The sequence below is a fragment of the Ostrinia nubilalis genome, chromosome 8 (assembly GCF_963855985.1).
Source record: "Ostrinia nubilalis chromosome 8, ilOstNubi1.1, whole genome shotgun sequence".
Taxonomy (NCBI): Eukaryota; Metazoa; Arthropoda; class Insecta; order Lepidoptera; family Crambidae; genus Ostrinia; species Ostrinia nubilalis.
Genome location: NC_087095.1, coordinates 3,432,468 through 3,455,947, shown reverse-complemented (window position 1 = coordinate 3,455,947; position 23,480 = coordinate 3,432,468). Strand labels below are relative to the sequence as shown.

Here is a 23,480-nt window from a genome sequence, read left to right as displayed (position 1 = left end):
ACATCACGCGTCACGTGCACTTATATCGCGGCGTGCTGCCTATCATGTACCAACCAAATTGAGACTGGATACTTGCTTGTGTTATTCCCAAGGCTTCTAGGGTCATCTGTACGAAGAACAAGCTTGATCCGTCGCTTCGTTCAGGAGATATTCAATAACAAACATTATCTTCATCTTTCGTCGTCATCGCCACCTCGGGCCTATTGTGTATCAGGGTAAGAGTGAAAACTAGTCTCATGTCTCTCCCCAGGCTCCTAGGTATATCGGTACCAAAAACGAGCTCAATCCAGCGTTTCGTTTAAGAGATATTCAAGAACAAACAAACGCCCACCGATCCATAAGCTGCAGATGTTGTGCGCAAGCACCTCTTACGTAGCTGACGGACTGCCTATTGTGTACCAGGATGAAAAAAAACTGTCTCATGTCATTCCCTGGGAATCTAGGGTAATCTGAAAAAAAAACTAGCTTTTTCCGACAGTCTTCAGTTCAGTTGTTAATCAGAGTCATGTTTGTTACTTCACGATATTCCTGCAATGTAATGAACACATCGGGCGGATTAATTTTGTTTTTTTTTTATCCACAACGAGGAAGCTCTTGGCCTGACCTGATGGTAAGTGATGATCAGGCCGAAGGTGGAAGCGAGCTTCACCCGGAATCCTCAACCACGGAGGAACTGGCTATCTTACCTCTAACTGCCGGAACACAACAATTCTGTTAACATTGTTGTTATGGCGCAAGGACTTATGTAAGATGGTGGTAGCTAGCCAGGCGGACTTAGAACAAGCCCTACCACCAACCAAACCGAACAGAAAAATCTGCCCCCACTGTCTTACCACTAGACCACAGAGGCGGTTATGTATGCTTAGATCTTGAAAACTGCGAAGCAGATTTTGATGCGGTTTTTTTTAATAGATAGAATGATTCAAGAGGTAGGGCTATATGTACATCTGTACAAAGCCGGAGCGGGTCGCTAGTTTTAAATAATTTCTAATTAATCCCATTTCCCCCACAGAATCCGCAGCGGGTGACTGGCTGAAGGACGTGGACAACCGCGTGCAGTACGGGCTAAAGTTCGGTCGCGCGCGCGGGTTCATCAACACCGGCGACTCCGTCGTCGTCGTCACCGGCTGGCGGCAGGGCTCCGGCTTCACCAACACCATGCGCGTCATGTCAGTACCCTTGCCTTGCTTCTAGGTTTACAGGCAACTCGATGGATCGACGATCTAGTGAAGGTCGCGGGTAGCACCTGAATGCCGGTGCCGAAGCGTTGTGAAAGCCTTCGAACCAAATCAGAGATAATTCGTACAGTAAGGCCCAGAACAGACGGTGAAACGCAACTGCAACGAAACTGCAACTTTCTGATGATTCTGATGAATGAAACTGAAAGTTTCAAGCTGGTCGCGTCATGTGTGGTCTCTCAACGAACGCTATGGCAGAAACGTAGATGCAACTCAAAAGTAACTACCAGTTGCAGTTTCGTTGTAGTTGCGTTTCACCGTCTGTTCTGGGCCTAAGGGTCTTGTTATAACCACGTTGTTCTACTTATCAACATTATTAGCCTATAGCAGTTCACTGCTATAGTCTGATCGCCGAGCACGTAGAATTTTGTCCAATGACCCCAAGCTACCCATCCTTATCGCTCGCGTGTAATTTTATTGCTGTCGCGCTCCACCTAGTATACACTTCTCTAGCCATATAAATCTCTACCTCCAAAGCTATATTTGGGCAGTGTTTAAGTGCCCTGAAAAGAATAAAATATAACAATATTTTTTTAACATTATGTCACGCTTTATCCTTTTTCATGGTTTCTTTAATATGACTAATTTTAATTATTTCTCTTTACAGCCACGTGGAGTAAAACCAGCGCTGCACAAGCAAGCTACTAACGAAATTAAACATATTTTTATTGAGTATTAGCGCAAGGGCAAGTGATATCCAACGAGATCTAGTAATGTTACCCGTGATGTATGTATAAAGATAAAACGTATATGTAAATGTTTCTTGAAACCTGAGGTTTAGTGCTAGGCGTATTTATTTATATGGATTATTTTATGATACCAAGAGTATTGTAATGTTGCATGTTTGCGTAATGAGAATAAATTTTAAAAACAAGACGCATTTTCTTTTATTGTTCAACTACAACGAACCGTCCGCGCGTCCCGTCCAGTGACATTGACAGTGGGGCGCCACCGTCAATACCGGATCGCTGGTTCCGATTTTTGCCATGTTGGAAACCATATAGTTGAACGATGGTAGCGCCCCCCTGTCATTGAGTTTGGTGGGACAGTTCAGCGTGGGTCATTACGTACCGCTACGCTACAGAAAGTTTAAAAAATATTTCACGCATGTTTGCACAATAAATAATTAAACCATGATTTTGTGTGCATTTTCGTAAACATCTTATAACCGGCGCCGCGACTACGAGTATACGGAATGGAACGTTATTTTGGTACGGAAAATAATTTCAAAGCCGTGCACTAGATGTCGCTCACCGTCTGAACAACTTTTATGCAAAAGTCATAGATAGCGCTAGTTGTTTGAAAATAGACAACAAGACTATCGGGTAGATAAATATTTTTTAATGTTTCTTATTATAACAGCCTTTATTAAGGAAAGCCAAAACACTTCAAGTAACCCCAGTAGTGCAGAGCATAACGGTGATGATGAAAACCGAAGAAGTAAAGGTTCGGCCAAACCAACGCGATCAGCCGGCGTGCAGCGATGGCGATCAGACGCCATCACTGCACGCCGGCTGATCTCGTGTGATCGCGTTGGTTTGGCTGAACCTTTAGGTCTGGTCGCCATCGCTGCGCCGCCGGCTGATCGCGATGTGATCGTGTTGGTTTGGCTGAACCCTTAGTAAGAGGACCTATTTTTTAACGCATGAATGAACTCGGCGAGCGGTAGCTTAGCTAGGTTAGGTACCACCTAAGTGCAGGCTGGGCCCATGGCCTACCTGCCACCCACCACGTTTTTGAAACATTTATTATTTTTATTTTATTAAATGCGCATTTAGTTGACATAACTATAATTTGCTCCCCAAGGTACTTACACTACCATCCCTCCGTTCAAGAGATATTCGAGCGTAAGCAAACGTGTGTGCCAGTTAAGGCACAAAATGAATACTACCTACTATCAAGGTAAGGGCGAAAAATACCATTTAAATCTTTTCTATAATTTGTATTGTACCTTTTTGATGTATTTTAATCTAAAATATTCATTTATTTTGAGATTTGAAAACTTCGGGGTGACCCGCCACAAAAAAAAATCTGAGCTTAGAGCGGTATAATTGATCGTTTCATCCACAAAGACGCGCCCCACCAATTTTTGGTCGAGGGTAGCGCGGGGTGCGGGGAGCTTGATCCGAGCAATCCGAGCGTCATTGATGTACCTAGTGTGCATGATTGTGCACTTATTGATAATTTAGCGTGTACCGATAACACTCAAACATTGAAGAATGATGAATATGGCAGAATGGTGGGGCGAGTCTTCGTGGATGAACCGATCTATAGTTTTGGTTCTACTGCGCCTGCCAATAACGGCACGTCAATCAGTTTTGTGCTCCAAGATCTAAGCAATTTGTGTCGCAACACAAACGTATAGGTAATCTTATGATTTCGATGTTACTTAAGCTAATTAACAATTACATAATTAACCGCCATAGCAAGATTTTTCACGCGAAGTTCGAGGAACGCTGTAATTAAGGTCGAGCGAGACTACTATAAAGAATATGGTTCATTCTTGGTTTGTGGCTAATGACACTTCCTTGCCGCATGTCAACACCTCGCTGTGGTGGCCACCGTGGAACTAAAGTTAAAATTAAACTGCAGAAATCCATAGCTTAGTATGGGTTAAACTTTGAAAGAAAATGACGTACGAGTGTAATATGGTTTGTCTATCTATTCATCATCATAGATCATCTCAGCTGACGTTGAGGTTCAGGTCCTCCCGCTGAGTTCCTTCTATACCTGTTCCTCAAAATATTAAGTGGTATGTGGTATAGGGTCAACCAGGGTAATTGTAAACACTAAATTTTTTTATGGTACCATAATTTAAGTTTTATGTTATATTTTCTTTAATTTACAAAGAATATAATAAAATTATATGTATTACTTTAGTTGGGCGTGTAATCTATAATTTAATATATATGGTTATTAAATTGATTAGTAAATATGATCTCTAAAACGCTGTTTACAATTACCCATCAATATTTTTACAAATTATGAATTTTGGGGCAATTGGAAACATGTAATTCAGTATCTGTAAGAGATACAGCTTATATATTCACTTAATTTTGATGCACACTTAATATAAATCTAAATAAAGAGAAATCAATCTAATTCCTTATCAAGGGGGTAATTTCAAACTCTTTGTGTTGCTCCTTCGATTTGGCAAAGAAAATATCTGGGTAATTGGAAACAAAGCAGTCACTTAGGGGTAATTGTAAACAAGCTAGACTTATTATATTTAATTATGTGTGTGGTAAATGGAAACAATTTAAAATTAATTTCAAAACATTTATTGTGAAATAAAAAAGACAAATTTTACATATTTCTTAATATGTATTAATTTTAAATCAGTGTTTAAGCCGGGTGCGTGACAGTTTATATAAGTTTATATGATATAAATTCATTTCAATAACGTTCATATTGTATAATAAACGTATGTTATAATAACACTTGATATAATTTTTTAACATATAATGTTTACTTCATATAATAAATCATTTCTAATAATATCATTTCAGATACCAATCACAACGCATAAAGACATTTGATATAAACCTTACTTAATCTAAGACTCATTTGATGTAATTTTGTTTAATATAAATATTATTTCACATAACCATTACTTGTAATAAATATTATTTGTTATACTCTTTAATTGATATAATTTCTGATAGATATAACTTTAAGTATGTTCTTTTTTAGCTTGACTTATAAATGACTTTAGAGACAAAAACGAATCGCCGTAAAACCGACTCCACGTAGTCTTGTCTGCCCTACCCCTAGAGTGTAATTTAGAAGCGCGTAGGCACGGAGGGGCGAGGCGGCCCGCGGGCTGAGGAGCAGGTGGCTGGAAGCGAGGCGCCGCGGCTGAGGCTGGCCGGCGAAGCCGGCCAGCAAGCCGAAGACGCGGTGTCGAGCGAAAGCCATCTGCGACGATTAGCACGCGAGGGACCGCCAGAGCCCCGCAGTGCCGGAGCCGTGACAGAAGTCTCAAGTTTTTAGTCAAATTTGCATGCTGCATGCCTGCATGCCTGCTTGCTTGCTTGCTTGCCTGCTTGCTTGCTTGCTTGCTTGCTTGCTTGCTTGCCTGCTTGCTTGCTTGCCTGCTTGCTTGCCTGCTTGCTAGCTTGCTTGCCTGCTTGCTTGCCTGCATGCTAGCTTGCTTGCTAGCTTGCTTGCTTGCTCGCTTGCTTGCTTGCTTGCTTGCTTGCTCGCTTGCTTGCTTGCTGCATACAATGCTTATTATAACAAATGAACTTTATATAAAATTATTATTGTTATATGATTTAAGTTTTATAGGAAAAGAATTTTATCTCATTTGATTGTTCGACATTTTATTTTTATATGATTTGAATGTTATTTGTTTTAAATAGTATACATTGTAAGTTTTATAGAAAATATTCATTATATCAAACCATTTTATATCAGTTAATAGTTATTTGTCTTAAAATTATTCGTTTTAAAAATATATTATTCGTTTATTATAGTAAATAATTATTATATTAAACGATTTTATATAATTTGATGTTATATCCTCTAAGTATTATATGATATGTAGTTATATCATACATTACACACCCGTTTAAGCCCGTTAAAATATTACGTCAATTGGATTTTCAAATTCTTTCTCCTTTTAATATGTATAATGCGAGGTTCACTTACAATCCAAAAACATCATCATATGGCACATCACTTTTGTCATTCTCATTAAGTGTTTAGAATGTGTTGGAACTGTCCATACATTTCAGGGATGTAATTTGTATCTCCATTTCTTCATCATCAACACAATCCACCATAAAAAGATGTCTATGAATCGTAGTCATTCGTTTTACACCTTTAAATGAAACTGTCACTCAAAGGGAAGAAAAAATGTGGCATTGAGTAGCAGTGTTACTAATCGGTAATTTTTTTACCAATGGGTAACAGTGTTTACTTTTACCCACCTTCACCTTCCTTGCATATATTAACCGTTACCAATTACCCCATGTGTTTACAATTAACCCAGATGCTGTTTACAATTGACCCAATATCATTTATTGATGGGTAATTGTAAACATAAATTTGTAGCGTGGCGATTGAATTTGTGCGTTCAAAAGCATAAAAAATGCAAAGATAAACCCATTATTAATTGTTCAATACAACAGCGGTTTACTTACTTTAATTTTTTTTTGACAAAATGTAGTCATCCTTTTGTTTATACAATCTAAAAATCACTTTTTTGTCCCGCGTTTTTGCAATTACACACAGTTGCTTTTCTGTTTACACCATTTTGAATTTTGATAGCTGCGGCCATAGACCATAGAATATACTTGCTTTTCATTACAGGCAACTTAATATTTTGCATGCATAAACATGAAATACGACGAGTGTTACCAATTACCCCTGTTTACAAATACCCTGGTTGACCCTACCTTCTTAGTTATGTTTAAGTTCACAAAGGGCGCTCTAGAAACAAAACCTGGTGAAAAGATGCATCTAAATACATCACCTTACATCTAATCTAAAACTTTATCGTGTCCTAAATTGTAAACATTTGCTTACCTACCTACACGTTTTAAAAAATAAAGAAAGCAATTAGCGCGGTTTCGTCACACAATTTCAAAGGATGAGGCACAAGTAAATTCGTTTTCACCTGCGATGAACACAGCTCATCAATCACCAGCCGCTCTTGACGATGGTAGAGTGAATGTGCTCGATGCTATGCAGTGTCTGCAAGGCCAGTGTCATTGCCTGCGCTACGACCCCGCGGGTGCCGTCACCACGCCGCAATTACCTGCGTGATGTGATACAAAACATTACCAATATCTTTCGACCAAGCCCACGCCGCAGCAGCTGGACAATGCTCATTGAACAACCGAAGATAAACACTTTCATCTGGACGTTGAACTCTACGAAAAAGTAGGTCACCGATTCCTCACAATCTAACACCAAAACTTCTCGAGACAAGTCCAATTGCCAAAAAACTAGCAGACTGGTGACCCTTATCGTAGAAGTGACAGAAATTTGTTGTTGACGTGCTACACAGGAGTAGTGAGTCAGCCGAGACTGAGGGGGGATTTGTTGGCATCGGCGTAGGGGATGCATCAGTGTTCCTCAAGCAGCGTACCTGACCGGTGCTTGTAACGGTTTCGTGAGTGTTGTGGGGAGCGAAGCGAATCGCCCCTAACGTCGTGACAACGCGCCAGTGTCTCAGGCCACCAGTCCGCCACCCTGATTCCCGTAGCCGCTTACGCCGCCGACTAAAAATAACCGGCGGGCGCTCAGTACCGCCGCAACAGTCGCGCGCGTCGCCCGCTGCGCCCGCGCATCGCAACCATGGCGGAGACTATCGAGGAGTCGTACGAGAGCGCGGTCACCCGCAAGGTGGTCCGCACCAGCCTCAAGATAGAGGAGGTGAGGATCGCACACGACAGCTTTATGTAACGCCGCCCGCGCGACACAAATAGCCGCCGGCGCACGCGACGCCGACGCCGCCACCTGCTCACATAACAGATAACACGTTTGACAGTGAACACGAGAGTAAACATTATCCTGGACAGTCGCGGTCGCGCGCACACCTCACGGAAAGATACATCTACCCGCGCGCACGAATCACTCCGCTCTTTTTCGCTTTTGTCCCGTCACTGGTGACAGACGCCCGAGTTTCCGGATGTCAAAGTATTCCGGGAATATGCCATTTGGAACTCGGGTCGGAGCTCCAATCGGTCGGCCACAGTACTACGGTATGCGAAGGTCCAGTTACCTACGTCAGGAGGAAGTGCGCGCGCTATGCGCCACTTGATAATTTGTGGCGATGTAAATAGAACGGGGAGCTGAATGAAAGTTTCCGTATCCACCTTGACGTGTGTGCATCGACCTGCGATAGGACCACGCGTGCGACCTTGCAACACAACAAACATGACACTCGCAGTGGAAACACACTACACTTAGGTAGCGACACATTCTAGAACACAAAACAACAACAGCGACACTCAACAAAGCGACACAAATAGTTACATGAAGCTGGGCGTATGTTTAATTCAGTATGCATCTTTTTCATGACCTAACAGCTCTTATTAGGTGTTGTCGCGTAATGAGTTAGAGCGTGACTCGGCGAGCCATCAGATTTGGAAGCGGCAGTAGAGTCAGCGGCCTTATCACATTCCATCTGTGAATTAACAATGATTGCCGGCCGCGACTACTGCCCGTTTCCAAAGCGCAAAATCCAATGGAAAAACGCGCCGTGGCATATTTTCGTCTTGGCTCCCATCCTAGTTTATCTGCTACATTACGATGTTTATTCACAATACGAATGTGAACATTAATGTGTGCGTCTGAGCCACTTGTGTTCAGGACTTTACAGTCGTTTTTGAGGGTAAAACTAATGTATTAAGAGTAGATATAATACATACGGACGGTTCTTCTATACATGTGTATAGAACTCTATGTAAAAATGTAGGTGTCAGACCTAGATCTTGCCCAAATAGTCTGATGAACTCTAACTAGAGCATTCCCAGAACAAATTTACTGATCTATAATATTCAGACAGTCGGTGACAGAAAACATGTGTTTTGTGGCTCATATCCTAAGCATTCCGATATATTATGTAAAACGGGAAATGCCGTTTCCGCATTTTCACCACTAAATATGCTTCTACATGAGAAACATTTTAATCTTTTAGAAGATCTTTAACACAAAACGTTTTAACTCAAAACAAAGGAAACAATACTTAGGTAAGTAAGATTTGTTACACATAAAAACACATTCCAATTTGATTCCGTTCAATGTGTGTTTTGTTTTACATTATTATATTTCTGTCTCTACATGCCAGAGTTTGAACGCACATATTTTTAGGGATCTTTTGGCAGTCGTTCTTATTTTTTACATCAAAGGTCGGGTAAAGAACTGCAAGATCACGGCAATGCAATGTGTCTATCGATTATTATGTCAAATGCACGTTCATGGGCTGTGTTTACTTTTTAGCATACCTACTTACTTACCTATTACGTACTCACAGTATGGTAGAAAATGAAATTATAGAGCTCACACACGCTATAATTTCTTTGTTTACGTTGTGCGCTTTGTTTTCCTTTTGATTAAAGTTTTCCCAAGTTTCCTAACAGTTTTCCAGAATGTTTAAATACGAGTAGGTACTTATGTAGGTAATACTACTTCTGAGGAATAACAAATTGATTTTAAACTGTAGCAGATAATGTAGTGCAAAAGTCTATAGGTAATATGTCCTTATGTGCTTGCGACTCTACCTGAAAATAACAACAAACCGACTTATTACTTACTTATAGTGCTCTGTGTCAGTTTTTAGGGATTTTAGAAAAAAAAATTTAGTGTTAATTTACATCTTAATTACCATGAAAGTTCTACTAAAATAGTCAGGCAAACTGCAAACGTAAATCTACAAGGATTTGGACGCAAAATAAACAAATATTATAGTTACTACTACGACTTGCGCAGGTACGCCGCGTCAATGCAAAATTACCTTAATTCACACGTAGAACTTCAGCTACTCTACGCATCATGCTTTGGCAGAAATTCAGAACATAATTCATAAATGCAATTCGTATGCAATGAGCTTTTATCTTTGGCCAATATAGGAACTTTCAACTAAATCAAATTTCTTGGTTGCTTACCTAATATTGTTCGTTCGTTTCAGCCAAATGACGACCTAATATGTTGCTGTTGATTTGTGCTACGATTAGGTACTTACAATGAAATAGTACTTAGCGGGTTCGAAATCCGTAAGAGACTAAGTAATTAATGTTTGCATGATGAGGACATTGATGAGAAAATTTAGATAAACAGTTAATATTCCGCCCATATATTTGTTTATTTACAAACTAATGAAAGGTTCGTGTGTTGGAGCTATAAAAAAATTCAAGCCGAAATTAACGCGAAGTTAGTTATTCATAAATTACATTTATATTCAGCTTACAGCACTAAACACCGCAATCATACAAACCGTTTAAAAATATTGTAAATAACATTCGCTAAACGCATGTCTTCATTCACGATCGTATTTTGGTGCGCTTCATAAAATTGGCAAATATTGTGAAATATTTTCGCAGCGGGTTTTGATTTACAAGTTTATAAACGGCGAACATCAAGTCGGGTAGACAGCAGATGTTCATAAAAATCCAACTCATTTGCTTTGCAAACAAGTGGGATTGGAGCTGGGGGTGGGTAAGCGAAACGTACGAGTGCGTACGGTCCTAATGAGGGCTATCGTTTTTATACTTAACAGTTGGCACCCCTGGCGATTGACAGGACCTTACTCTACAGTGGCGCCATCTTGATGAGTGCAAATGCGATAGTCCTCCTACCACTTTAGCGCTCACCAGTTGGTGCCACTGTCTTCGCTACTAGCAAGTGACAGGACCTTACTCTACAGTGGCGCTAACTGGTGAGTGCTAAAACGATAGCCCTCATTGCATCGAGATGCACCAACGTACACAGTTGTTAACTCTTGCATTTATATGAAAGTTAACTAAAAGTTTAAAATGACAGTTTAGAACCATTAGCAGTTTTTGTTTATTTAAATAATCTTGATTGTTTATATGGAAACAATCAAGATTATTTCGATATTTAGGATCCAGTATGTAAAACTCATTCAATCATAGAACTGAAACTGGCTCTTTCTGATAGTGGTGATTGGCTTCTATCAGAAGTGGAACGAGGTGAAGGCTTTACATTCAGTAGGTTCCTTTCGTTTGTTTTTTTTTATTTTTCGTTACTTTAATAATCCTTTGAACAAAACACGAGTTGTCAGACTGAATTTAAATGAATCTTAATTTTAACTAATGCACTTTTTACTAACGTTATAATTTCATTGGGTTACTGGTTGTTATTAAACTGAGATATCACGGCATAATCGTGCGTGCGTGTGGAAAACATGGGAGTGTATGTACGCACCCGCGCAAACTACTTTTAAGATAAGCTAAATGTTATAACGCACACACATTCTTTAGCACACGCAATCATTAGCAGTTTGCTTTCCGGCGGCTAGTTTTTATCTTCCTTATTAAGTAAGTAGGCTTAGCCAATTTGGCGGTAAAATGCCATAAATACCAGTTATTGCCTTTTACAGAATTTCGTGTAGATACTCATGATCGTTGCAAAACGTTTCACCTGTGTAAGGCAGGTTAGTAAAAACTTAAAAGGAAATTTCAGCAGACCATTCCGATTTCAATATCTAATCATATGTATAGGGAGCTTATGTGCCAACACTTCAGAAACACTGTTCAATTGTATATTGAAGCAAAAAAGTTATTGAGAAATGGAAAACGAGTTTTTCCTTATTCGGTTTTCATTTTCATGAAAAAATACCTACAGTGTTGACTCTAGCTTCACTGCTTAGCCCTCTCTCTTCTTGTTGTACTTAAACCTATTTACATTTTGACTTAGTTACACAAAATACCAAATTCAGTAAAACACTTTTGTGCTCTACCTAGAATATTATTTCATATGAAAATAGCGACTGCGTCAAGGCAATACCTACCATTAGATAGGAGGAAGTTTATTTCATTAATCTTTCGCAAGCAGTGCCAGTTGCAATGGCGACCAATGTTTACCGTCTTATTTATTGAATGTCTCTTCCAATTTTCGTAGCTCATTCACTCCGAGATACTATTAAAAACAAAAGAAGGTAAGATGTAGAGTCAAAACATTGTAAGGGCTTCCCGTGGGGAATCCCCATTCTTTATTTGTCTCTATTAACTTAGAGATGAAGAACTCCTACAATGGAACTGGAGAGTACCTTAATGATTTGATAATGATGGGCTTCCTCATATTAATAGATCCAGATGCCATCTACAGTAGATGAGCTCCTGAGAGATAACTACCAATCCCTTTCTGCATTAAAGACAAGTTAAACAAGTTAAGGACCGGACCAGCAAATTCAACTTTATCCCACATGTTTGCGGTTCACATCGTTTGTTTTTGTTTGAGCAAGTTCCCGAGTGCATAAGCGCCATATAAGGGCGCGGCGCGTACGCAGGCGCGCGGAACAACCGCTGGGAAGGCTGCCAAATGTGCGATTTCGCCTAATTGACGGGCTACATCACGCCCGTTTGATCGCGCTCGGCTTAGGGTTTACGAGTTCGAGAAAAATAATGCTAATTGCGATTCATGTCAGAGCGAAATTGCGGTAATTTTCACCTAATAAATAACTGACAAGTGTTCTTACAAAAACTTGAAAAAAAGACATTATAAATTGACTTCTCATAATGGATTTTAAGAACAATGTTAATTATTCTCGTGTTTACTTTTTTCCTAATTTTTTACTAGCACATCCAATTTACTCGTTACATTTTCCAGACTAGCCAACTTTAGTTTGGTTTGATTAGTGTATGAGCTTTTGACTGAAAGGGTTAAGTGTTAAGATTCGTGAGCATACTATCATGAGTTTTATAAAAAAAATCCTAAAAAAACATTGAATAATTAGTAAAAAAGTGCCATTGACAACCCTAGATCATCTCGCCAAGATCTGCCAGCAATCAAGAATAAAACAAGCTTCGTCTTTACCGCAGTCACTGCGTTGCAATTGAATGTACACTGGAAAATCGAATTTTATTTAGTTTGTAGTACATTAAAACAACCAGTCCCAACATCTCTAAATTATTAAGCTGAAGAGTTTGTTTGTATTGTTGAAAGCATTAATTTCAGGACGTTTTTCAGACAGGATAAGTTTATCGAGTTACGACCAATAAAAGCGGAAATGAATTTTTAATGAAAAATGTTGCAAAAACGGAAAATATTCAACCCATTTTCACGCGTAGACGAAGTCGCGGGCACATAAAAATCATGTACCCCTCCGATCAGATGAAGTTCTAATACCTATTTCTTATGTACAAAATAACTTTTGCTTGACATTCTAACCATACAGTATTTTTCCACGTCTGATCATAGCCTTATGTTTTTCGCTTTTTACGCTTTAACGTGATTGAAGTATGACTAAGGTATTTGCGCAATATAATTGAGATATTACTTTGTTTTCAAGGAAAGTTTTTAACCCGTTTATTACATTATGATTCAATACGCTGTCTAGAAAGTTTCTAACTGTGTCACGGTTGGTCAGTAATCTTCAAAGACCTAAAAATGTCACGGGCTCAAATCGGGGGAGAATTTAAAAATCTTTTTAAAATCTCGTAACCTCCTTAGAAAGTTCGGCAGGTTTTTTTAACAAGGAGATAGCATATCAAGCTTTACACTGTGGCATCTTATGTAGGTGTGATAGGTACTATTTTGCGACAAAAATCACTAGCCGATGTTGCGGTCCGCTCATCGCAAATTGGCGTGGCAACTTTGAAACCGGTCGCTGCGCCGGCGCGTATGGTTCGCGTCACTCATATTATCGACAGGCGATCGGGACTAGGGTTTCCAACTCTGGATGCAAGTGGACGGCGAATCCTCCGTTATCCCGGCAATAGCGGCCTGAAACACGCGGAGGTTTTAGGGGTAACTTGACGTAGAGGGCTGATTGATGGGGCCGTCCAATCTGGAAATCATTGGGGGAGCTTATGTTCAGCAGTGGACGTTCTGTGGTTGTAATGATGCTGATGTTGATGATGGGGCTGATTAACAAGGAGTCCCAAATAACCGGCTGCTTGAGGAAATCCTTTACCAGAAAAGGACTTCCTACTCTTACCACATAGACTTGAACAGGGCAGTTGTGGACACCACCAGTCAATTGAAGTTATTTTTTGAGTTGTCAAAACGCGATTCTTCCATAGACTTCGTATGGACATAGGTTCTCTATGACGTCACTCTTCGCCAAATGTCTTTTCCCAGCATGTTGCTGATGCTCTAAAATATAGAGTCATGGATTTATTATGTCTTCTTTTAATACCTCATCGTCCCACAAACCACAATCGGGTTTCAAGACGTGATGGCCCTTCGAATCTGGCCGATCGGGTCAGCGCGGAAGCAACGTTGCGCCGGCCCAAATGGAACGCAGCGGATATAATTAAAACGATTCGCTGGCGTGGAATTAACAAGTGAGTTCGGCTAGCAAGATGGACGCCTCTATGTCTATGGTCTGATAATAACTAGGCCCCTTATCGCTGTCATTTTCCTAATAATACTTGCTTGCTGTATTCGTATTATTTCTCTCTTATATTCTCGAAGATCATCATCATAATTTCAGCCACAGGACGTCCACTGCTGAACATAGGCCTCCCCCAATGACTTCCACATCGCACGGTTGGTAGCGGCCTGCATCCAGCGCCTTCCTGCTACCTTTATCAGGTCGTCGGTCCACCTTTTGGGTGGATGTCCTACGCTGCGTTTTCCGGTACGGTTCTCGAAGATACTTACTTTCAATTAAATGTTAAAAGTTAAAGATTGAAAGATTCTCATTAATTTCATGTAATGTGTGAGAAATCGTTACTTAAACTGAACTTGAGTTAAATATTTTATAGTAACTGAGAAAGAGAGGACATAATCATTATTATGTAAACGCTGCAGTCAGAAATGAAAATGGAAACTCTACTACAAAATAATTTTTCATTGCCGTGTTGCGTGCGGTTATTCGAAAATTTTGAGGTACTATACTGAGTTCACTTTCAATAAATTGAAAAATATTATTATCTACTAAAAACTACTTTTTCCCATGCAAATAAAAAATAATTATATTAATGCCAGAGACTAATAAACTATCCCAGTGGCTTCCAAGCCTCAAACGCAGCGTGACGGTGTTTTTGAACGCCACTCAATCCTGATTTATACTTGCAGTAGGCGCCCGCGCAATATGGGTCACCGTGATTGCCCATTAGCCAGGCCCAGCCCGTCATAGGTTGGACTAGAATTTACAGTATTTACTATCCAATATGAAACTATAATTATTGCATTATACGTCTAAGCCTCTTTTTCATAGTAAAATTTTTATCTAAATTATTTTGATGATAAGTTTACAGTACTTACCTAATTTGAAAATAATGTTATCTACTATGACTGGTTTCGATTTTAATGAATCATCGTCATCATCATCATCAGTCTACCTACAGCTCGATACAGGTTTCCTCCAACATATGCTATTTCATCCTGTCTTCAGTTTGTCTCATACGAATTCTATCCGTGATTTTTCGCAGACGACGTCACTCCAGGACTAATGGAGAATGCCAAACACTATGCTTGAAAGAACTTTTTTACCCCAGCGGAAATGGGTGCCGCGGTGTCTTAGTTACACCAATTGTTGGTCATTTATAAGCCCAAAAGTTTTGTATCGTGTCTGCAAGCAACCATCTATTCCTATTAAATCACTGCTAAAGATAAAACACATCCTATTTTGCATTTAGATGAATCACAAAGAAATCTACATTACCTACTGCTTTAATTTAGCTATAAATTAGTTTTCATATTTCGGTAGCGAGCTGCAGTGCGTTACCCTCGTAAAAAGACCGCTAAAACCAAAGTTCTTCATCATCAAGAAAGCGGTCATAGTGTCAACTGGTGTCAGCCACCTTGATGCTGTTGACCTTCGCGAAAGCTGAGAAATTTCAGTAGTTTCTCTCCTTGTGTTGATTTTTGTATCTCTACATCAACGGACTGTCATTTCAAACGGGATGTGGAAATTATTATAGATGTTTTAATTTTAAGATAACATTCTTAATATTGGGGTTGATGACCGAAAGAAAAATTACACATTAACTTTTTAGTAGGTAAGTTACAGGAATACATTTTTGTACCCTTGTTTCAGAAATTTTATGTAGAGTCGATAAAACTGATCACTTATTTTGGGCTTATAATTTCATGGGCCTTTTTATTGCTTCTTCTTTCTTGCTTTTTAAAAGGGTGCGCTTTTACACTCTTCTTGTGTGATGCATCTTTTCCTGCTTTAAAAACAGGCAAATTGAAATTCGTTTTTGCAAGTAAGCTTATAAAAAAATCTTTTACACGTCCCACTATTATTTTAGCCCTATCCAATGCTTCGGGACAATAAATAGGCTAGTGCTGAGAAGAAGCAGCGCAAGAAACTCAATTACAGTGTTCAGCAATTTCTGGACAAAAAATTTGCATGTTAATGTATTTTTAGCAGAATAGAGCACTATGTATTTACAACACTTATCTGTATCAACCTATTCTTTGAAAATAAATGTCTTTGTCTTTGTCACTGATAATAGTATTTGGCAATTGATTAAATTACAAACAATAAAGGCGTTTATCATCACATAGTGGGTATTATTTTATAGATCCGGTCATCTCATCTGTTCAACATTATTTAACGTAGTAATGTAACGATCATGTTAAATGTATGAAACAGTAAACAGACAGTAAAATCACATCAAATGAGTGTGTTGTGGTTAGCGCTTGTCAATGTTGTAGTTGGAAAGACTTTATTAGTTTTGTCTCTTTCTAGAAGGTTTAAACTGAAGAAAATGGCAAAGATATTAAGTACCTAAATAAAAATACTGCATTTCGATGAAGGGCTGCGTGAACTCATGTTACAATTTGATTAATATCAATATTTTGTTTTAAAGTGTCGTTCAGTTGTTTTCTGATTCCAAGTAATTGACCTGAATGTTGAAGATATTTTTTAATGTAAACTAAACACACATTCATTTTACAAAATGCTCTTCGTCACGCAGTAATAGGTTCTTTAACTCCAATAAAGCTGCTTCAATGTCAGTCTTCGGTCGGGGATAGCAATTTCAAGATTCATTTAATTCTTATACATTGTATTAACCTTTTTACTTATTCCTGTAAACAATTATCCAAGTTAGTTAATTTAATTAGGTATTTATTTACTGCTACATAAGTTCATAAGATTTAAGCAGAGGCTTCACTCTTTATTATTCTATTAGCTCAACAATAATCGCATACCTAATAGGAAAGCCCACATTTTCTTTCAAGAGATCAACATTTTATTCCATCAGTCCGAAGTCCAAATTACAAGGAATGTTTCTCGTAGAATTTGATCCGCATTCCTTTTGGTATTTAAAGGTTTTACTAAAATGCATCAAAGATTTTTAAACCTGATGGAATCAGTGACTCCATAAAACAACACCGTGGAACGGTGTTGTCTTATGGAGTCACTGATAAGTTTTGGGGAATGATTCAATAGCTCTTTTATATTTTCTTTTGTCGTTTAGTATGTTATTTTTGAGAAACCCTTATAGCAAAACTTCTATAGTGCCGTGCGCCGTGGTACCTACACTTCGATGATAAAATCATATGAGAAAGAGTCATTGCTCTGGTACACGGTCAAAATATGACATCGACGAAACCATAAAATTAAATTAAATTGGAGGGCATCGTGATGATAAACTCGCATTAAAATGTTAAATTCTCGGATGATGTTAAAATCATAATTTTGAGTGTTTTAACAAAGTGCTGATGAAAGATCCACTGAAGATGACGGAAGCTGTTATTTTTTATTGTTTCCATTTATTAAGGAGAGTGAAAAACCGAGAGTAATTCACAAATCATAAACGTTATGTAGAGCATTTTTTTTTAGTTTGTAGGAACATTACAGGGCTATTTTGATAAACTAATGGAACTAATGACCTCTTTTCAACTGAAAAATTAAACTTTCTTTATGAAACCAATGATTCTGGTTTGATTCATACCTACTAGCCAAACCGAAAGTCGTTGTTCTATCATTCCATGTCCCGTAGAACCTTCTACAACTTCCTCCCATACAAACATTATTCTCGCAAAATTACGAATAGGTCACAAAAATAAAATATTGGTCTAAACAAAAACATTCCTATGTGATACTCTATCAACAATGGTAATGAAAAATTTTTGTTTCATCACGTAGTTATACCTATTAAGATCTGGTAGCTTTTTTAAACAAAGTATTATGACAATTCATCTTATCAAAATCACTCACCTGTACAATTTTACCAGCCTCCTGCTAAAAACTTTTGCCCAGCCCACTAAGTATTTCATTAAGACTTGAGTTTGTTTGTGAGCGCTCGATGAGCTACGCTGCGCGCGCGCACCGAAATAGAGCGCGCGCCAATGTCGAGGTGATCGCCGCGCATTGTCTGTCTGTTATGTATTACAGATTACAATATAAGCGTTATGTGGTTCGAGAATTAATGTACTATTTTTTGGTTTTAATGGTTGATGTAAGAGATAGACGCCCGTATTCACAAACATTAGTATGAGGTCTCACAGTGCGCGTGGACGCACCGGGTGACACACGAACCAATCACAGAGCTCTATTCAACGCTGTGCAAGTAGCAAGCAAGCAAGCAAGTATTGTTTGAGAATACCTCAATCTACCACCATATTTTTCATGCATGCGCCAAGAATTTGAGAAAATCATCTTGCCTATTATATACTCTTCAACAGCTGGAAGTTTATCAACATTGAAAGAATATTGATTACCTATCTATGTCCAGATAATTTCTAAGTACATACAACTGTGTGGACTCTCTCGAGGGATTTAAATGTATCATTTCTAGAATGATTATTATATTATCTGCCCGCATAATCTCGGCATTTTTGGACGCCATTGCATCAGCCTATTCATACTTACCTTAAAATACATGATGGGAGCAATGGAAACCGCAAGAAAATGCATTATTTGTGCCTTTCCCTAATAATGCTCTACCTTAACGACAGGCGTAAACACTTTTCTCTTTGGAACCTTTTTTCATCCATTGATGAAAATAAAATTTAATACGAGTACGATGGTACTCATTTTCCTTTTCGTAGTAAGTTCTTTTTGGAACATACCTAAAGTATTTTTCTAATAAGAACACCTAACGTGCTTTAACGAAGCTTTGAAGCAACTATGAACGTTACCCATCTCTAACGTCATCACTACAGGAATTTAATTGTTCTGTTTTTCGCGTAGAAACACCTGGTTTTTGCGTAAGCAAGGTACTAAACTAACTACAGGTACTGTTTGTAGTACATTTATAGGAAGAGCTTTGGTTATTTTGGGACTACATAGCGTAGTGAAAATGTCTAAGGTTGTTTATTTGTTTACTTGAACCTTACACATGACGCCTTTTGTAAATAAATATTTAAATGGATTCCTTCATTAGACCGTCCTCGGGTTCATCGACACCTGACTAATACTACTCTGAAATAGCAAGCTTCCTTTACCGTAAATACTCAAATAGAAGCCGAAGACTGCGACAAAAAATAGCGCAACACTAATGTGTGTGCTAAAAATAATGCTGGTATTTAAATTTTACCCTATTTTACTTGATTCCTGATATATTTTAATTCTACATTACCTTTAATAGATGAAACCATTGGGATACATTGCTGCTTTTAGATTAATTTGATTGACCTGAAAGGATTGAAAGCTCACATTAAATATAGGTAAATCAATGATTTTTTTTAAATCCACAACGAGGAAACTTCTGGCCTGTTATCTCATCTTAATTAATTGTTAATTAAGTAGGTATGTGTTACTTCTATTGGTTGTTTGCTCATCACAACCAAATAATTAATAGCAACCATCGATCAACCAGTTCAGTGCTTTTGTAAACATTGTAACAATGAGACAAATCAGCATTACACGCAGCATAAAATTGGATCTGCCACAACTGTCTGACTCTACCTAGTCCCAGATCATCTGAAATGTCTGATTTTCAGGTAATATAAAAATCAGCAAACTAAAAAATATATGGTAAAGATATACAATCATTTCATGATTTCAGAATTCGTCTGCGAAACTAAAGTTTCATTTCACGCTTCACATACAAATGACAGCTCATCAAGCTAAATACAGTAGCATCTTACGCAGTTGTGATAGATGCTATTTTCCAATAAAAATGTATAGTCTCATTTGCCGTACTTTTCCGTATAGCCCAAGTTTTCAGTGGAAAAGTAGAGCGTTGTCCTGCGCACAGTTGTTTACATGGCGGTATTTTTATATAGGCTAATAACTAATTTCGACATTAACGATGCGTAATGTATAAATAGTGGGAATGTGTGGCGAGCGCGAGTTTGTAAACACGAGTACACGAAAAGTGGATCGATGGAAAATTAAGGGTAAAGAACGACTCAATACAACGCTATGGACGATGACACGCTAAATATTGTGGCATTATTATGTAGTAAGTTCATTCAGTTAAAATATTGTAGTCAGGTTGTTCGAGACAAGATTATTAAATAAGTAGTACCCGCAATTTCAATCCATTTAGTAGTAAAATAAAATATTGTAGTCAAGTTGCTCAGGCCACGATTATTAAAATGTAGTACCCACAACTTCAATGCACATATTGTCTGGATTCATTGTTAGAACCTACATGCCATAATTAGACTAGACATGTTGAATTATCAATTGTTGTTCCATCCTATCCTACCGTGCTTCATGTAATAAATGTTGTGAATTTGTATTTGAACTGAACACAAATAAGTTAAAGTTAACTGGGATGATCACTGCACTAAGACCTTACTTAGCATGTCGTGGTAAAGCAATTAGTATGTCATTTGACTCTTGATGTCTTGATGTCGTTGCCAAAATAAAAGAAGAAGAAGAAGAAGAAGCAAAACTTATTCGTATTCCAGACTTAGGCCTAATATGACTCTCAATGGTAAATTCAATAAACTGAACATGATATTAATAAATTAGATTTGAAAAAAGTGGTAAACGGTCACTGCTGAGTCGGTAACAACCCAAGTAGCATTTTACTCCATTTAAGAGTTCACATTTAGTTCCAATGTGTACTTAAAGCATTAGTACAGTTCACTCGTGATGTATAAGCTGTATTATTGCAATTAATTACACCTATACCTGTCTAAGGGACTTATAGGAGTGTAGACTAGTGTAGAGTTATACTTTTATACGATTGTTGGTGTTATAATACTCTAACAACTATCCTTTAGTCAGCCATCTGACTAAGAGCATTATAGGAGGGTAGAGATACGGCAACCGCTGTTTAACGGCCTACTTGTACGATGTTATAGAGCTAGCATTTTAATAGAACACACGTGGTCATTTATAAAGCCAAAGGCTGTTATGTTTACTTGTTTTAGACTGTTATACAGCTAGTAGCTGTAGTAGGACTTGTTTGTGATAATTAAAATAACCTTTTTTTACTATCTGTACAAAAGTGTTTCAATGGTTCGCATGTACACTGTAGGCTGTTAAAAGGACTATATGTGTTGTCCATTAACATCAATAGCAGTTTATTTGTCCACAAGTACTACTCTTATTTGCTTTAAGCTGAACACGAATGTGAATGTGATATTCTATTACACATTTCCCCAAGCCTGTTTTTAGTTGTTCATGGTGGTTCTGTACATGATGCAGAGGAAAATATTATGCCTGAACCTGAAATTTCCCTTCAAAATATACCAGATATCAGAGTGTGATGATTGCAGTTCTAGTGATAGTGAATACCATTTTGATTTGGACAATTATTTAACCTTTCGCAAAAAAAAATAAGAACATGGGCTATTGAAAATCGTATTCCTCATTCCGCTTTGAATAAATTGTCAAGCATAATAAACGAATTTAAACCGGGAACACTACCGTCTGATGCTTTAGGTATTCATACTTGACTATTAGTACCTGGGCTAGGCGATTTAACGGACATTAATAATTTTTATTGCGGATCTCTAAAATTTCAGTATTTGAAAGAATTAAAGATACACAATTGACCTGAACTAGGTACATCTTAAAGCTGTACATAAGTTCACATTAGAATAAATTTATAGACATTAGCGCTGTAGTGGTACAAATGTGGAACTTCATATAGATAACAGCATTCTAACAGAACACATGTGAACCTAATATACGCTCACCGCATTAAATTGGAGTTATAACAGTTCACATAGCCGTATTTCATTTCCACCATTTTGTTCTACATAACCTAAAATATTTACCAAATAAATCTCCAAAATTAATGCAGATTTATCACAAAATTCGCAGATAGAGCGATTGAGTTTTGGTTTCATGTTATAATTAATTACCGTAATATAATTATAATGCCAATCCAATATCAAAAACTGAAAATTGTAGATTTCCTCTCAGCCAGTTTTAAATATTTTAAAATGAATATCGCGTTTTTACAGAGGCGCGTAAATATTTTAGCTGTAAATATGTATACATTTCACGAGAAAGTTGCATTCCCAATGGCATTAACATTATTAAGTATTTAAAACCCGTGTTATTATTTGCATAAATGATTATCCGCCCGAGTTGTTTCCCTCTTGGCACTCACGTACAAATACCAAACTAATATTAAAATGTGGAAATAATTTAAGACACACGTGAACTTTAGGTAGCATTGGAGTACTTTTGTCGGACTTTATAACTTTGAAAGCTGTGCATTTAGCCACTTGTTACTCTTTATTGTCCTCACGTACGTTGTATGGTTCACACTGCGTCCCATATAGTGCCGTAAGTCAGCCTTAAGTACGATGTTACTACTTAAACTGCTATTATAATGCTATTAAACTGCTAATGTACAGCCATAGTGAACTTAAAGCTGTCTAATTTGTGCCCAAACTGGTTCTATAAAAGCATTATAGCAAGCTATACAGCTCGTATACAGCTGACATACACAGCTTGTGGAGTACATGTGAACGACTATTGAACTCTTAAATGGAGTAAAATGTTACTTGGGAACACTCTTTATAGAAACAGACGTGATCTCATTATTTCTGCGAGTCGGTGGAGCACAAAACCGCAGTCATTTCAAAGAAACTTCGTTTTACCAAGTTTTTTTATACTAACCAAGACATTTCTTGAACAGTTTTCATTAGTGACCGCAGTCTTTTCTTATTTTATTGCGTGTTTAGTTTTATGTCTTCAAGTTTCTATTCGGTTTAGGAAAGTTCCTCAAATTAATGTTGAGTTGATTTACGAAATAATGGGTGTTTTATTCGTGATAAAATTACTTTTGCACTTTTTATGAGAATAACAATCTAGACCTATTTTGTTTGTCTATTTTAGTAGAAGTGATTCGTAGTTAAACCAAAAACATTTTTGCCCGTCTATAAAATAATAAGCTAAAATAGTTATTTCTTCGAAATTTTGAAACGGTTGCGGTGGGTATAAAATGTCATGGAACGCTAGAGCTTACCATCGACTACAGAACTTTTAGAAACAATTACTATCAAAGTCTTACAAACATACTTACTGTTTAAAATATATCCAAAACAAGAGTATTTTTATCCCACTATACCAAAGTATAGCAATATTTTATGAGCACACTGAGTCTACACTGTTCGTCATCCGAGCTCACTACAGTGACATCAACGTCGCTGGAGGCTGGAAGACGCACGGTTTATGTGCGAGTGCGACCCAGATGCGCACGCTTTGTGCGCACGAGTCGCTCCGAC

General features: G+C 37.9%; 2 protein-coding genes across 2 annotated transcripts in view; one reads left to right on the top strand and one right to left on the bottom strand.

Moving 5' to 3' along the window:
* Positions 1 to 2,114, top strand: part of LOC135073753 (pyruvate kinase-like) — a 33,519-nt gene extending 31,405 nt beyond the window's left edge. The window contains exons 10-11 of the mRNA XM_063967924.1: positions 1,013 to 1,169; positions 1,846 to 2,114. Coding sequence (XP_063823994.1) covers positions 1,013 to 1,169; positions 1,846 to 1,858 — 170 coding nt within the window. The 3' untranslated portion in view covers positions 1,859 to 2,114. The remainder of the gene's footprint in view (positions 1 to 1,012; positions 1,170 to 1,845) is intronic.
* LOC135073755 (terpene synthase) overlaps positions 1 to 23,480 on the bottom strand; it is a 258,865-nt gene that overhangs the window by 127,759 nt on the left and 107,626 nt on the right. The window lies entirely within an intron of this gene.